The sequence below is a fragment of the Alosa sapidissima genome, chromosome 7 (genome assembly GCF_018492685.1).
Source record: "Alosa sapidissima isolate fAloSap1 chromosome 7, fAloSap1.pri, whole genome shotgun sequence".
NCBI lineage: Eukaryota > Metazoa > Chordata > Actinopteri > Clupeiformes > Clupeidae > Alosa > Alosa sapidissima.
Window position 1 is genome coordinate 6339686 of NC_055963.1, and position 13727 is coordinate 6353412.

Here is a 13727-nt window from a genome sequence, read left to right on the forward strand (position 1 = left end):
TTAATGCTTGTTTGTGCAACAGAAGACCCCAATCATGCTTTGAAAGGATGCCATGGTGAAATCAAATCATTACACATTAAAATGCTCTGCCTCAGTTTCTTCAAGAGCCAAAACTTTACTCACATGCGACATCTGTCCTCAAGCCAAGCACTTGGAGAGCTTATTATTAAAATGGAAACCCACCTAGCAACACACACACAAATACAGCACTGTCTTACCAACACAAAAGCCCATTCCAAGAATATTCACTGCAACCAAAACAAGCACAACTCCAACAACACACTGACATTTACACACACACACACACACACACACACACGTGAATCCAAAACCTTGGAATATTTTGGTCTATACACAATGAAATACACAAGGCACTGCCCATTTCCTGTGGCCAAACAAGCCCCCTGGATGAAGCAGGGGAGCGGATATGGTTGGAGGGGGCAGTGGGGGTTGGGGCTGAGAGCCTGGTGTGGCTGCACCCTTACGTAAGCATGACGGTTGTCAGCAGGACTCCAGCCTCCACACACACACACACACACACACAAGCCCTCGAGCCTCTGTCCAGCTCACCTCGCATGGGACTGACGCAAATCCCTACCGCTGAATTCACAGCGTCTCCACTTCCTGCTGGAGCAGAGGTCACCAAGAGGCAGCAGAGTGTGCCCAGTATATCTGTTTGTGTATGTGTGAGAAATGCAAACAAAAACAAAACAAACTTTGATGTTTCCATGACGTCTAAAATCGATGTAGTACTTGGGTGTGTGTTCAAGCTTGACTTTGGTGTCACTGCTGAGTGATGAGTGAACACGAGTGCTGTGTTGACACTGTGTGATGCACACAGCTTTGCCCATGAGTCTGACCTCACGGCTGTGTCCCACATGAGCAGATGGATCTTAGTGTGCACAGAGTGGTGCCTGTTATCTGCGGTCGAGGGTTGTTTTTGGGCCTTTATCTCCCTGTCGGACGGAGCATTTCCTCTGGCCCATCCCAGAGGATCCTTCTGCTTCATTTGCCTCCACTCCCTTCCCCTCTTCCTGAGGAAGAAATAAAACAAATGGACGACCCGAAGCAAATGGACGTGCCTCGCATGTGAAGTGTTCGCCATCGCTGTGCATCTGTGACCCATGGCTCTGTCTCTGTTTTGCAGGTGAACACGGCCTGCATCCCGGCTGCCCCAGCTGACCTGGTGAGTGGTGTGTTTTATCTCCCTTCATCTCTCTCTCTCTCTCTCTGTTTCTCTCTTTCTCTGTCTCGTGCCGTTTTCTCTGATTTAAAAGAAGTGTGTTATTTCCTCTGCAGCAGCGCAGGGGAACTGCTCCCTCCAGACACATCCAGCACCTGGTAAGGCTCTTCTGCGCTGTTTTCCTTCACTCTCACTGCTGTTCCTCTGCAGGCTCTTTACATGCAGCAGTCAGGGCTTTTCGTCCGGTCATATTCTCTCACATGCTAAATCCAGTCTGAAGGTGATGTTAGCTAAACAGATGTCTCCATTCGGGGCTTTGTTGTCAATGGGATGTACTGTGTGGTGGAAGACAAGAGCTCAAGCTCACAAGAATTCAGACACTTCACAACTAATGCTTCATGATGAATGTTAGAACCTTGGGACTGGCCCTTACTGATGTCGAAACAGAGCTGCTTTAATGCTGTCATTGCACCATGTGCAGGCACATGACTCCTCCACCCTCAAATGGCACAAAGCTCCAGTACAGCTGAGACAAATTGGATCAAAACTGTGACATCATGCTTGGTTTCTTCAACAGTTGTGTAATATGTGTCCTTCTGTGCACAGGGTTCCACAAAGTCCTTGACGTACTCCAAACAACGGAGTACTCTTCCCAGGTAAAGACTCTAGAGCTGCTGGACAGAATTGCTTCTCCTCCATGTTCTCTCCAACCTCATACATTGTATGACTCTGAGTAGTATATGTAACTGTTAAGAACTATCTTGTCCAAATATGCATCTGCATATGCAATATGCTGTGTGTGATATTATGGTATGTAAAAGTGAGTTGGTAGGGAGGCTAAAAGGATCCCTCTGTCCAGGAGCTTCAGTGTGGACCGGGTGATGGAGCGCGTCATGGAGAGGAACTATGACTTTGACCTTACATACATCACAGAGAGGATCATCTCCGTCTTCTTTCCCCCTCTGCTGGAGGAGCAGCGTTACCGTGGCAACCTCAAGGAGGTGGCTGCCATGCTGAAGTCCAAACACCAGGACAAGTTTCTGGTCAGTAAAGAAAGACTGTATTTGACCTGTGTGTCTGTCTCTCTATTTGTCAAGATCAAGGTGTCATGAGTGTACCAGTAGAGTAGATTACAATTCTACTGAAATGACGGGGGATTTGTATACTTTTTGTTTTGTTATTTGTATAGCAGTTAATTGGTTTGCATTTTTTATTTCTTCCTCAGCTTCTCAACCTCTCAGAGAGAAGGCATGACATCACCCGCCTGAACCCAAAGGTGAGGTGGCTGCCCTGTGTGATGTGTGGCCCTCTCTGTTCCAGCCTTGTCTGTAATTAGCGGTGTAATCTGGTGAGAATGCACCTAATCCCTGCACTGCCCCCTGCCTCCCTGCCTCAGGTCCATGACTTTGGCTGGCCCGACCTCCACGCCCCTCCCCTCGACAAAATCTGTGCCATGTGCAAAGCCATGGAGACCTGGCTGAACTCCGACCCCCAGCATGTGGTGGTGCTGCATTGCAAGGTCAGGGGTCAGATGTGCTCTCAGGGCTCTCTGTGGAGGTGGAGGTGAAGGACTCAGAGGTCAAACCCAATGACCAACACCTCCCATCTCCCCTGGGCTTCTGCAGAACGCAGCGTAGTCTACACAGTTTAGAATAATTACACTCAAATGCAATGCCTTTGACTCCAGTGGTGTATAATGGTGTATGCAGTATTTTGCCTTACTTCATAATTTCTATATAAATTGTCAGTATTTCTGTGTGTAAACTTGAAATGAAAAGATACTCATCCATGTTATATTCCTGACTGCAGGGCAACAAAGGTAAAACCGGAGTCATCATTGCAGCCTACATGCACTACAGCAAGATTTCTGCAGGGTGAGACCCAACAACTGTATTTTTTATTTTTTTAAGTTTTCTTTCATCTTAAGAAAGGAACCAGTTAGTCAATGTTCTATGTTTGTGTGTGTGTCTGTGTCTGTGTCTGTGTGTGTGTGTGTGTGTGTGTGTGTGTGTGTGTGTGTGTGTGTGTGTGAGCAGGGCAGACCAGGCTCTGAGCACGCTGGCCATGAGGAAGTTCTGTGAGGACAAGGTGTCCTCCTCCCTCCAGCCCTCACAGAACAGGTCAGTCCTCCCCTCACCAACACCTCACCCATGTCCATCTCTACTGCCCATCTAATTGTGTGAGGGACTGGACAGTTAACAGTGGCCTCCTCCCTGCAGGTACATCTACTACTTTGGAGGTCTCCTCTCAGGGGCCATCAAGATGAACAGCAGTCCCCTGTTCCTCCACCAGGTCCTCATCCCCACCATCCCCAACTTCCAGGCTGATGGAGGTGAGCTGGCACTTCCACTCCAGATGATCAGTTATCTACTGAGTTCTACTGAGTTCTACTAAGTGTTATTCTCAGCCTTAGCAGCATGTAGATGGAATGGATTCATCTGTCTTGATTAAGATAGATCTGCTAGGTCTGAATTGTGAGCTGGCTTATCATCTGCGATCCCTCAGCATGATGTGTCTAACTTTTTAAACTGAAGCAATCAAGGAGGAGGAGATGGGAGGCTCAGCACATTCCTCTGTGTCTAACATCTCTCTTCCCTCCTTTCCCAGGATACTTTCCATTCCTCAAGATATATCAGTCCATGCAGCTGGTCTACACATCTGGAATATAGTAAGTGACTGTCAAGTGCACACAAATTAAATTGCCATCAAATTTAATGACTAATAAAGGTGATAAAGTTCATCTGAGGAATTTCATCCCCCTTCAAATGAAGGTTTCAAATGAAAATGAATTGGTGTCTGTGTTTGTGTGTGTGTGTGTGCGTGCATGTGTGCGTGCGTGTGTGTGTGTGTGTGCGTGCGTGTGTGTGTGTGTGTGTGTGTGTTCCTCATAGTGACCTGCAAGGCTCGGGAGGAAGACGACTGTGTGTTACCATAGAACCTGCACTGCTACTAAAAGGAGACATAATGGTTGGTGTAGTATTTATGTGGCTGGATGAGTTGTGTTTTTCTATTTTTACCCTCATGGCATGATCAAGCTCTGTTCCTGGCAGTCACCTAACAACTGGCTGGCGTGGGCCACACAGCTAGGGATGGTTTCTCCATTACATCTGCTTTTTCTATCCTTTCGTACGTACCCCTACCCATTTACCCGTCCACTCCTCTGTGCCTTGAATCCTCACCCTTTCACGCTCTCTCATGTCCAGTTTGTACCCACATACACACAAACCATGTGCTCACCTCTGCCACACTCTCCCCTCATGACCCTCTGTGTGTGTGTGTGTGTGTGTCTTACTCTGGCGCCCCCTGCAGGTCAAGTGCTACCACAGACGGGTGCAGAAGGCCGAGAGGGACACCGTGTTCCAGCTGCAGTTCCACACCTGCACCATCCACGGGGCGCAGCTCTGGTTTGGGAAAGGGGAGCTGGATGAGGCCTGCTCAGGTGGGCTTTACTTCACAGAGCCAACATGGGTGGAGACTCGTACTAGTCATAGAATGTCATAAATGTCAACAGCCATTTAACTTAAGATCCACTGTTAATGATCCTCAGCCATCCACGCCAACACTGAGAAACTCAAACTATGAAATACTGTGTGGTCATAGAGAAAGGACATGCCAAGCTAAACAATTACACTAATGTGACACAATGTTACACTAATCGTGACTGACTTTCACCGCACTGTTCTCCTCTCTGTGCAGATGACAGGTTTCCCTCTGATGCAACAGTGGAGTTTGTGTTTTCCTCTGGACCAGAGAAGATGAAAGGTTAGGGCGTGTACTCACTTTTCTCATTAGCAATACCTATTATAATATGACTTTTAAAGACAAAGATCTTCTACATTGGAGTTTAACTACACTAGAGTTTAACAACATGATATAAATAGCTACAGTAGTTTTTTGGTACTTTTGGTCTGGCTGATGTTTTTCTAAAGTCATGGGTGAACTTCCTCACTGCTGTCAGGTCGAGAGTACCAGAGGAACGACCCTGCGGTGACTGTTGACTACAACACATCAGACCCAGTGGTGCGTTGGGATTCTTATGAGAATTTCAACCAGAGGCATCAAGACAGCTTGGAAGGTACAGTGTAGAATCCAACTAGAGACTAGAAATTGTGAGACGTAGTAGTTGAAGTAAAATAAACCATGATGAACACAAAAAACGTTTTGCATTATAAGTCATGTTTGTGTATCAGCCAATATGACCAGTGTTGGGGTTTGAGGTTGTTGTCTAATTAAGACCCTGTGCCCTTATATAGATATTGGTCATACTCGCGGCCCATTGGACGGCAGTCTGTATGCCCAGGTGAAGAAGAGGCGTGCTGCTGGCTCTGGGTCGCTCACCTCCACCAATGGGAGCCTGCCATGCAGCGCCGCCGAGGAGCGTCCCAGCCAGCTGCTGTCGGTCAGCTCAGACTCGGGCCACTCCTCGGCGGTGGCCGAGCGCATCGAGGAGCCGGCACGCCCGCCGCCGCCCACCCAGCAGGAGCGCGAGGACCTGGAGCGGCTACTGGGGGGCATCGAGGGGGACCGGGCCGGCGGACGAGACCAGCGGGAGCGTGAGACAGCCATTTTGGACGACGACGGTGACCCCGTCCTGCCGCCCGAGCGCACGGGCACCCTTCGGCTGAGCCGCTCCTGCTCCTGCCGCGTGGGCTACCGCTCGCAGCACTGCTCCGAGCCGGCCTGCGACCGCCCGCACCACCTGCCCAATGGCTACTGCCTGGACAGACCGTCCGGCACCAATGGCCACTCCGGCGGCCCACCGCCAGGCCTCATGGGCATGTGCCAGCACCACAGTGCCCACTCACACCAGTCCCTGCCCCCTCCTGACCTGCTGTGGGATCGCCAGCAGGGGGCGCCACACTACCTGCACCGCACCTGTTCCGAGGGGCCCTCCCGGCACATGTGCCCCTACCCCAGCCAGGACAACCCCCACGGCCTCTCCCCTGCTGGCCGTCTGCTGTGCCGGGCGGACGACTACCTGCCCTACCCCCCTCACCCCGCGTCCCACGGTCACCCGCACCCACACCACCCCAAGCCCCCGGGACCCTACCACGACGTGATGCTGCTGGACGGCCTGGGGCCCCCCGGCTGCCCATGCCGGGACTGCTGCGTCCGGCGGGAGGACTCGGCCTTCCATGCGCTGCCCTGGGAGCGCGAGGGCCTGAGGCGCGGCCGAGAGGTGTCCCTGCACTGGGAGCGCGAGCGCGACGCCGACCTGCAGTGGGAGCGCGAGGCCGACTACTGGCACCGCCGCGCCACCATGTCAGGCTACGGCCCCCAGGGCCACGAGCTGCCCGCGTTCACCTTCGACCCCTTGCCGTCCGGCCACCCGGCCTACCCGGAGCCCACGCATTCGCACACCTACTCGCACCTGGACATGAAGTACAGCAGCAGCAGCGGCTACCAGACGCCACGGCAGGCCTGCCCCTGCTCTCCCTACCAGCCCTCCCCCTCAGAGAGCAGGGGCTACGCCTCAGGCTACCAGTCCGAGTCCACCTCGCCTCTGCCCCCTCCCGCCAACTGCCATGGACCCTCCAGCCACTCTGAGGCCCATTCGCAGCAGTACCCTCCTGACACACAAACCGGTGGGTGCCATTTCAGTCATCTTTATTGGATGCTTTGAAAGAACCTTGTGACATAACTCAAACAGTATTTTTTCCTCCAGTCAGTTACATTCTCATAACTTCCATGAAATTGCAGGTGGATTGAATAAGGATTTTTAAGTGATGAACAAACTTCTGGTCATTTTGGCAGTGGTGGTTTTCGTGGCCAGTGGCGCTTGGCATGGCTGGGCACAGAGCACTTTTATTATTATAGAATATAAATCATCAGTGGCTTACATTCCTATTCTCTGCTTATCTTGGCTTTGTGCTTATTGAGGTCACATAAAGGGTTTTGGGCTCATGGGCTTCCTCTAATGACTGGCCTCACGTCTTGTGAATGTTTTCCTTTTCGTCAGATGGCCACGCAACCATAATTGAGGGTGCTCACTGGCGGGACCACATTAACCACGTGTCCTTGAGGGGGATGCACAGGGAAACACACATTCCTTGCTCCACACCATCAGATATGTCTGGACCACCCACCCCAGTTCATACCAGCAGCCCTCTGCGGACACAAGAGAGGTGAAGTGTCATGTGATATTCTTTTCCACTGTTATGATCAGAGTTGATAACCATAACAGATGTCTAAAGAGAGTTGTGTTTCTGTCTCAGCCCCAGCCTGGCAGCTTGTGACGGAGAGGTGCGCTCTAAGGAGGCTCTCGGTGACAGTGCAACAGTCCAGCCCCAGCCGCAGTCCCCCGCCACACCCCAGCCTGGACCTCAGGACACTCACAGCCCCAGTCAGGGCTCCAAAGACAGCGAGCCCCCCAGCACTGACCCCTGCACACAGGCAGCTCCCAAGACCCTTGGCCCCTCCTCGCTCAGTCCAGAGGTGCAGGAGACCCACAGCTCACCGGCTGGCTCCCCGAGCCAGCCCACACCGATGTCCGTGGTGCCCCCAGACCCCCCCCACGCTCACCCCACAGCAGCGCTCCCACCAGGGGACAGCGCGCAGGCTCCTCAGCCTCAGCCTCTGATGGACGCAGTGGCCGCGTCAGTCCAGCGGGCAGGACCCGACTCCTCCGGCCTCTCCCCCGCCCCAGCCTCTCCCGCATCCGCCCCAGTCCAGCCCATCGGCAACGTCTCGTGCGCGCCAGAGGCCGCGTTCCCCAAAGCCCACTCGGCCCCCTCCTCGCCTCCCCGCAGCAGTCAGGAGGGCTCCCCCACCGCCGAGCCCCCCGTGCCGGGCTTCGCCACGCTGGGCCGCCGGCTCATGCTGACCGCCGAGCCGCACTACTCCAGCATGGAGGGCATCGGCAGCGCCCGCGGTTCACCGGCCTCAGAGGGATACTCCACCCCCACCTTCCCGCTGACCTCTGGCTACTACCAGCCGGCCAGCTCTCTGGGCTCCTATTCGGGACACCCAGGCAGCGCGGCCCCTCAGCCTCCGCTCCCTGAGAAGCGGCGCCAAGGCGCGCTGCCCGGCTCCCCCAACGGAAGGCTGGGCTCCCTGAGGCCGGGGGCGGGGAGCCAGCAGTCGGGTCAGCACCACGTCACCTTCTCCCCGTCCGTGGGCGAGGTGGCCCTGCCGGCCAGCCAAAGCGAAGGAGCCATTACCGAGGAGGAGCTGGGCAACAGAGTCAGCGTCAAATTTGTGCAGGACAGCTCCCGCTTTTGGTATAAGCCAGGCATCTCCAGAGACCAAGGTAACTAAATATACTGCTAAAAAAAATGAAGGGAACACTTACAGTTTTCCACAATTGTTAAAACACATTTTTTGAAATGTTCCACCCTTTTCTCCATTCTCAAACTACATTCACAGAATGTCTGACAGTTCTTGCAAAATAAAACACTCGCCTCAAAAGTTTTACTTGTGCTCAGAACCAAACAGTGTCAGAGTACTGATCCAGTGTATGATTAAAGTGTTCCCTTAATTTGTTTGAGTAGTATATTTATCCTGAAACTCCAGTCCTGCAAGTCCTGTAACCTGACTGGGTTAGATAAACATGAATAACACTTTCTCCACAGCTATTGCTGCGCTTAAAGAGAGAGAGCCTGGGGTGTTTTTGATCCGGGACAGCAACTCGTTTCAGGGGGCCTACGGTCTTGCACTGAAGGTGGCCACTCCACCGCCCAATGTAAACAGCCACAATAACAAAGGTACACTTTGCATCTCTCTTCCTGATTTCCATGGTGTTGAAATGAACACATCCCATTCCTGAACCAAGACAGACATTACTGCACAGATGTATGGCACAACTAGATATCTTTGCTTTCTTATTCTGAGATGTGCTCAGACAATGCTGGAATGTTCCATTGTTATTCACAGTCTCTCTCTCTCTCCCTCTCTCCCTCTCTCTCTCTCCCTCTCTCTCTCTCTCTCTCTCTCCCTCACTCAAAGTAGCTGATCCTTTGGAACAGCTAGTGCGGCACTTCCTGATTGAGACTGGTCCTCGAGGAGTTAAGATAAAGGGATGCCAGAATGAGCCCTATTTTGGTAAGGACAACCTATCATTTCATGGTTAACCAGCTGAAGCTACCGGGGTTGTTTTGTACAGCTGTTTATAGGCCATGGTGGGTTTTGCGCAATTCAAACATGCCGGCATGGCATGCTATGCTGACTACGCTTGATGGAGGTTGGTTATTTGTTTTTAACATGCTTTGTCTATTCAAAGGGCTGGTTTGGGTGTTCACTGCCACAGAGTATGTTTAGAGATTCCTGTTTAGAGACTCGGGCTAAAACCAGTTGCATATTGTGTTGTGAGTTGTGAGATATTATCACTTTTTTTGGATCATAACATGCATTTGAGTGTAGAGGACTGTTTATCTGTCTTTCCAGGGAGTCTGTCTGCTCTTGTATATCAGCATTCCATCACTCCTATCTCCCTGCCTTGTGCCCTTCGCATCCCAGAGAAAGGTAAACAAGTAAACAATGCTGCAGTTGGAAACAGGCTTTCTAATCATGTTACTTACTTACACCAAGCACCAAGGATTTAGCCATCGGCATCTCCACACATGCCATTTACTTACACCAAGCACCAAGGATTTAGCCATCTGCATCTCCTCACATGCCAGTACACCTTGTTGTTCCAGACCTGTTAGGAGACATCCAGGAGGTGCAGCCGGTCAGCAACCTGAGCACAGCTGCAGACCTGCTCAAACAGGGTGCAGGTGAGGGCCCATGCATGTCTCTGCATAAACATCTGCTTTGGAATGTTAGAGACAGACCCTAGACAGTATATGTGTATGTTTTAAATCATTTTACCTTTAGCTCAGGGATTTAGTCCTCTGGGAGAAAGCTTTGGATGTAAGGAAGACCCCCTTTTTTGAAACCATGCTCTTGATCAGGAAGAGTCTAACTAGTGTCCTCTCTCCCCTGAATAGCCTGTAATGTGCTGTACCTTAACTCTGTGGAGACCGAGTCACTGACAGGACCCCAGGCCATTGCCAAGGCCACAGCTGCAACCTTGTCCCGGAGTCCGAGGCCGGCTGCCACTGTGGTTCATTTCAAGGTGTCAGCCCAGGGCATCACGCTCACAGACAGCCAGCGCAGGTAAAGTACACAACATCAGCACACATTTCACTCTGCAATAAAAATGATATTTCACAGTGAAGCAGGCCATGGTACATAATGTCAGTGCACACATTTCACTCTGCAATAAAACGATATTTCACAGTGAAGCAGGCCATGGTACATAATGCCAGTGTTCGGCTCATGACGACATGTCAGGTTACTGACATTCACTCTAAACCTGTTGGTAAACATCACTATTAAATGGTCTCTTCTCAGGGTGTTCTTCAGGAGACACTATCCTCTTAACAGCGTCACGTTCAGCAGCACTGACCCACAGGACCGAAGGTAGGTTCAGACGACAAAGGCCCTCTGTGAGGCTCCATGCTCGCAGTGGACATAAAAACATCATTATACTGCATGTTTGTTATTATAATAATACATGTCAGAAGGTTCACTTTAGTAACCAATAACAAATGCCTCTCTTTGAATGAATTCAGACAGAATGGTTCAATGATCCATGGTGCACATCTGTAGGCACAATCTAATAGTGAAACCGGACTTTCAAGTGTTATTAGCTGTAATGTACCAGTAATATTTTGACAAGTTCTCCCGAGATGTCTATCACTTGGATCATCAAGTCCAACAGAATAATATTACTCCTTGTAGAGCAAAGCAGTCTCTTTTCTTTTAAAGTATTGAATATAAAATTGAAAGATGGTCAACCAGTCTTACTACATGCACCACCTCATTTTGGAATGGTATTAACAGTCATCTATCAATCATTACTCACAGTTTGCTGCTGCATGATCTAGTGCTGGCTGCCTTGTCTCTGTGTATATGTGTGTTTGTGTATGGTACGACTGAGGGGAGTATGACATTGGGGAGGAATCACTTATATGTCACTTATATGTGGCTAATGGTGGCTTTTATCACATTTGGAGATTATCTGTAATATTTTATGGAGTGTACACAAAACAGTTTTCAGTAGTAGTCCAGCTATTTGCCCTCCCCCTTTCCAAGAAGATAAAAAAATAGATAATTTTATAGAATTTTGTTGAATTGTAACAAAAATTTTGACAAAACAAAAGGTGAATTGTACACTCACACCAGATAAAATTGTCTGTCTGGTTCTGCCACACTACATCTGGAAATTAATGTGGTCTATAAACATAAAAAGTCTGATTTCATGGACTTTAAATTGAGCAGTGACAGGATTATTCAACATATATCGATGGCAAGGCTATGGTCCACTCTTTGACAGAAGGTAGAGTAACTGATTCAGAATGTAAGAATTTAAGTGAGCAGTACAAAGAAAGCAAGTATGTGTGTGTGCGTGTGTGTGTGCGTGCGTGTGTGTGTGCGCACGCAAAAGCTTGGACTGTGCCTGTGCAGTACCCCTGTGCTTGTTCTGTGTGGATGGAGATGCGAGGATGTGAGAGCATGTGTGTTTCTGAGTCTCGTCTCGTCTCTGTCTCCTCCTCCTCGCTTCAGGTGGACTAACTCAGACAGCACGACATCTAAGTAAGTGCTCTGTGGAGATGCCTCTATCTTTCCTCCTCATGTGTGAAAGAATTCATGTCTTTTCTATGTTGCAGTTAGAATGTAGGCTTTGCATCATCTCACAGTGCTTTGCCTTTCTTAAATCATTTTGATTATATTGATTTAAGAAATGTGCTGAGGTATAAAAATATATACTTTATTATCTTTGTAGTTTGAATTTACAAAGAGTATTGCTAAGTTGCTAAGTATTGCTACCAGCACCACGTGGCTCTGTTCAGTCAGTATACGTTTGATTACTATGTTGATTACTACTTGCTAATGTTCTAAACTATCATGGGTGTTTATGGCTGCTCAGTCCGTGATATGCTAATAGTTTAGCCAATTGAAATGTGAAACTTTAATCTACCTATTTTTGTGATAGTTCATGATTATTATTTTTCCATCTTTGATACAACCATGCCAATGACTTCTTTGAACACCTCCATCTCCAGAGTGTTCGGCTTTGTGGCGAAGAAGCCAGGGAGCGTGGCGGAGAACGTGTGCCACCTGTTTGCGGAGCTGGACCCAGAGCAGCCGGCCTCTGCCATCGTCAACTTCATCAACAAAGTGATGCTGGCCCCCCAGCGCAGGTAGAGGAGAGGATGAGATGAAGACTAGAGGACTGGGGGCCGTTCTCTGCCACAGCTTCACAGCCCTAGTCGAGTCTTTAAGCAGACACACACTCGTTCATGAAGCTTACAGTTTAAACACCAAAAGCACTGTCAAGAAGAACCAAATTCCCTGATTCAATACATTATGGGCATTAATTGAGATGGAGCCAAAGCTATTTTGTTAGTTATACAGTTTAACTGAAAGACAAAAACTGTCACCCTTGTGGTGTTAAAGTAGGTCTAGATGTGAGGTGGAACCAGCTCTTCTGACTGCAAGAGGAGCAGATATGTATTTATGTAAATAAACCTTTATAGACAATCATTGTAATATATGAACATGAGCTTTGGTTGAGGTCCAAAGGAAGTGTTACTGAAGGTTTGAGAGTGTGGTAGTGTGCTGGCTTACCAAAGAGGGGCAGAGTCTGTGATGTGGGTACCCTAACAGGAGCCCCAAAAACTCTTGGGGAAGAGTCACTGATGTTGGGAAAGTTCAAGGTCAAATACCTTAGCATGGCTAAGAAATGTGCTAAAGAGGAAAAAAGATAAATGTGAGGTTGTATGGGCATAGTGTATGCACCGTTGGTTACATACTCACTGCCTAACTATTCTCGTATTGGGGTTTAACCCGAAGCATAGTCATGAGGAAGCAAGGGCTATTACTCAGAGTACACATTACACTGAAACAGCTGTTCAGTCTCAAGGGGAGTCCAGTTCCAACACCAGGGGAAAATACTGCTGACCCCAGTCATGGATATATGTACACAGTGAAAAAGGTGCTGGAGAGGTCCTCCTTTCCTTTGCCTATGGTATAACATACAAGCAATAGATCACTAGTATGACGTCTCAGTAGGTAAATGGCATCAAGGTTTTCATCACTCAACCATACACATGTATAAATCTCTGTAACCAAGACTGTACTAGCCAAGACAAGTATTCACAGGTAGCTCTAAAATATGATTTTTATATAATTGTATGGACAAAGATAAGAGTGGCCAAAGTTTTTTACTTAACCAAAGACATTTACAGAGCACTTGTTTGTATTAAAGCTTTACATTTTACTTTATAAGCTTCTTGTATTTAATTTGCAGGATTAGGGTTTTTGTGTGTACGACAGATACTGTAGAAGGAAACGTGTCTATGACAGGTTTAATATATTGTGGTCTGTTTTGGTCTTTGTATGTAGTAATATATTTCCCATATGCAGCTCATCTGGAAAGTGTAAGAGGCAGGAAACATAAGAAAAAGGAATTTATATCATTTGTTATTTTTGACATATATGCATAAATGAGGTAAATAATAAAGAAATGTAAAGTTGTGGTACCAAAATGCACTGACTG

The 13727-nt window shown here is 48.9% G+C and overlaps 1 protein-coding gene across 4 annotated transcripts in view; it reads left to right on the forward strand.

Moving 5' to 3' along the window:
• tns2a (tensin 2a) overlaps window positions 1-13716 on the forward strand; it is a 32722-nt gene extending 19006 nt beyond the window's left edge. For 2 of the 4 annotated variants that reach the window (XM_042098994.1, XM_042098997.1), the window contains exons 4-28: window positions 1148-1186; window positions 1300-1341; window positions 1790-1839; window positions 2043-2226; window positions 2409-2459; window positions 2580-2702; window positions 2993-3057; window positions 3220-3303; window positions 3403-3515; window positions 3791-3851; window positions 4075-4150; window positions 4493-4622; window positions 4880-4945; window positions 5142-5258; window positions 5437-6768; window positions 7143-7308; window positions 7399-8432; window positions 8755-8886; window positions 9131-9223; window positions 9566-9643; window positions 9820-9897; window positions 10111-10279; window positions 10517-10585; window positions 11732-11761; window positions 12232-13716. In XM_042098994.1, coding sequence (XP_041954928.1) covers window positions 1148-1186; window positions 1300-1341; window positions 1790-1839; window positions 2043-2226; window positions 2409-2459; window positions 2580-2702; window positions 2993-3057; window positions 3220-3303; window positions 3403-3515; window positions 3791-3851; window positions 4075-4150; window positions 4493-4622; window positions 4880-4945; window positions 5142-5258; window positions 5437-6768; window positions 7143-7308; window positions 7399-8432; window positions 8755-8886; window positions 9131-9223; window positions 9566-9643; window positions 9820-9897; window positions 10111-10279; window positions 10517-10585; window positions 11732-11761; window positions 12232-12373 — 4524 coding nt within the window. In that variant the 3' untranslated portion in view covers window positions 12374-13716. The remainder of the gene's footprint in view (window positions 1-1147; window positions 1187-1299; window positions 1342-1789; window positions 1840-2042; window positions 2227-2408; window positions 2460-2579; window positions 2703-2992; window positions 3058-3219; window positions 3304-3402; window positions 3516-3790; window positions 3852-4074; window positions 4151-4492; window positions 4623-4879; window positions 4946-5141; window positions 5259-5436; window positions 6769-7142; window positions 7309-7398; window positions 8433-8754; window positions 8887-9130; window positions 9224-9565; window positions 9644-9819; window positions 9898-10110; window positions 10280-10516; window positions 10586-11731; window positions 11762-12231) is intronic. The other 2 variants (XM_042098995.1, XM_042098996.1) reach the window with 2 other exon arrangements.
• Window positions 13717-13727: the final 11 nt, after the last annotated feature.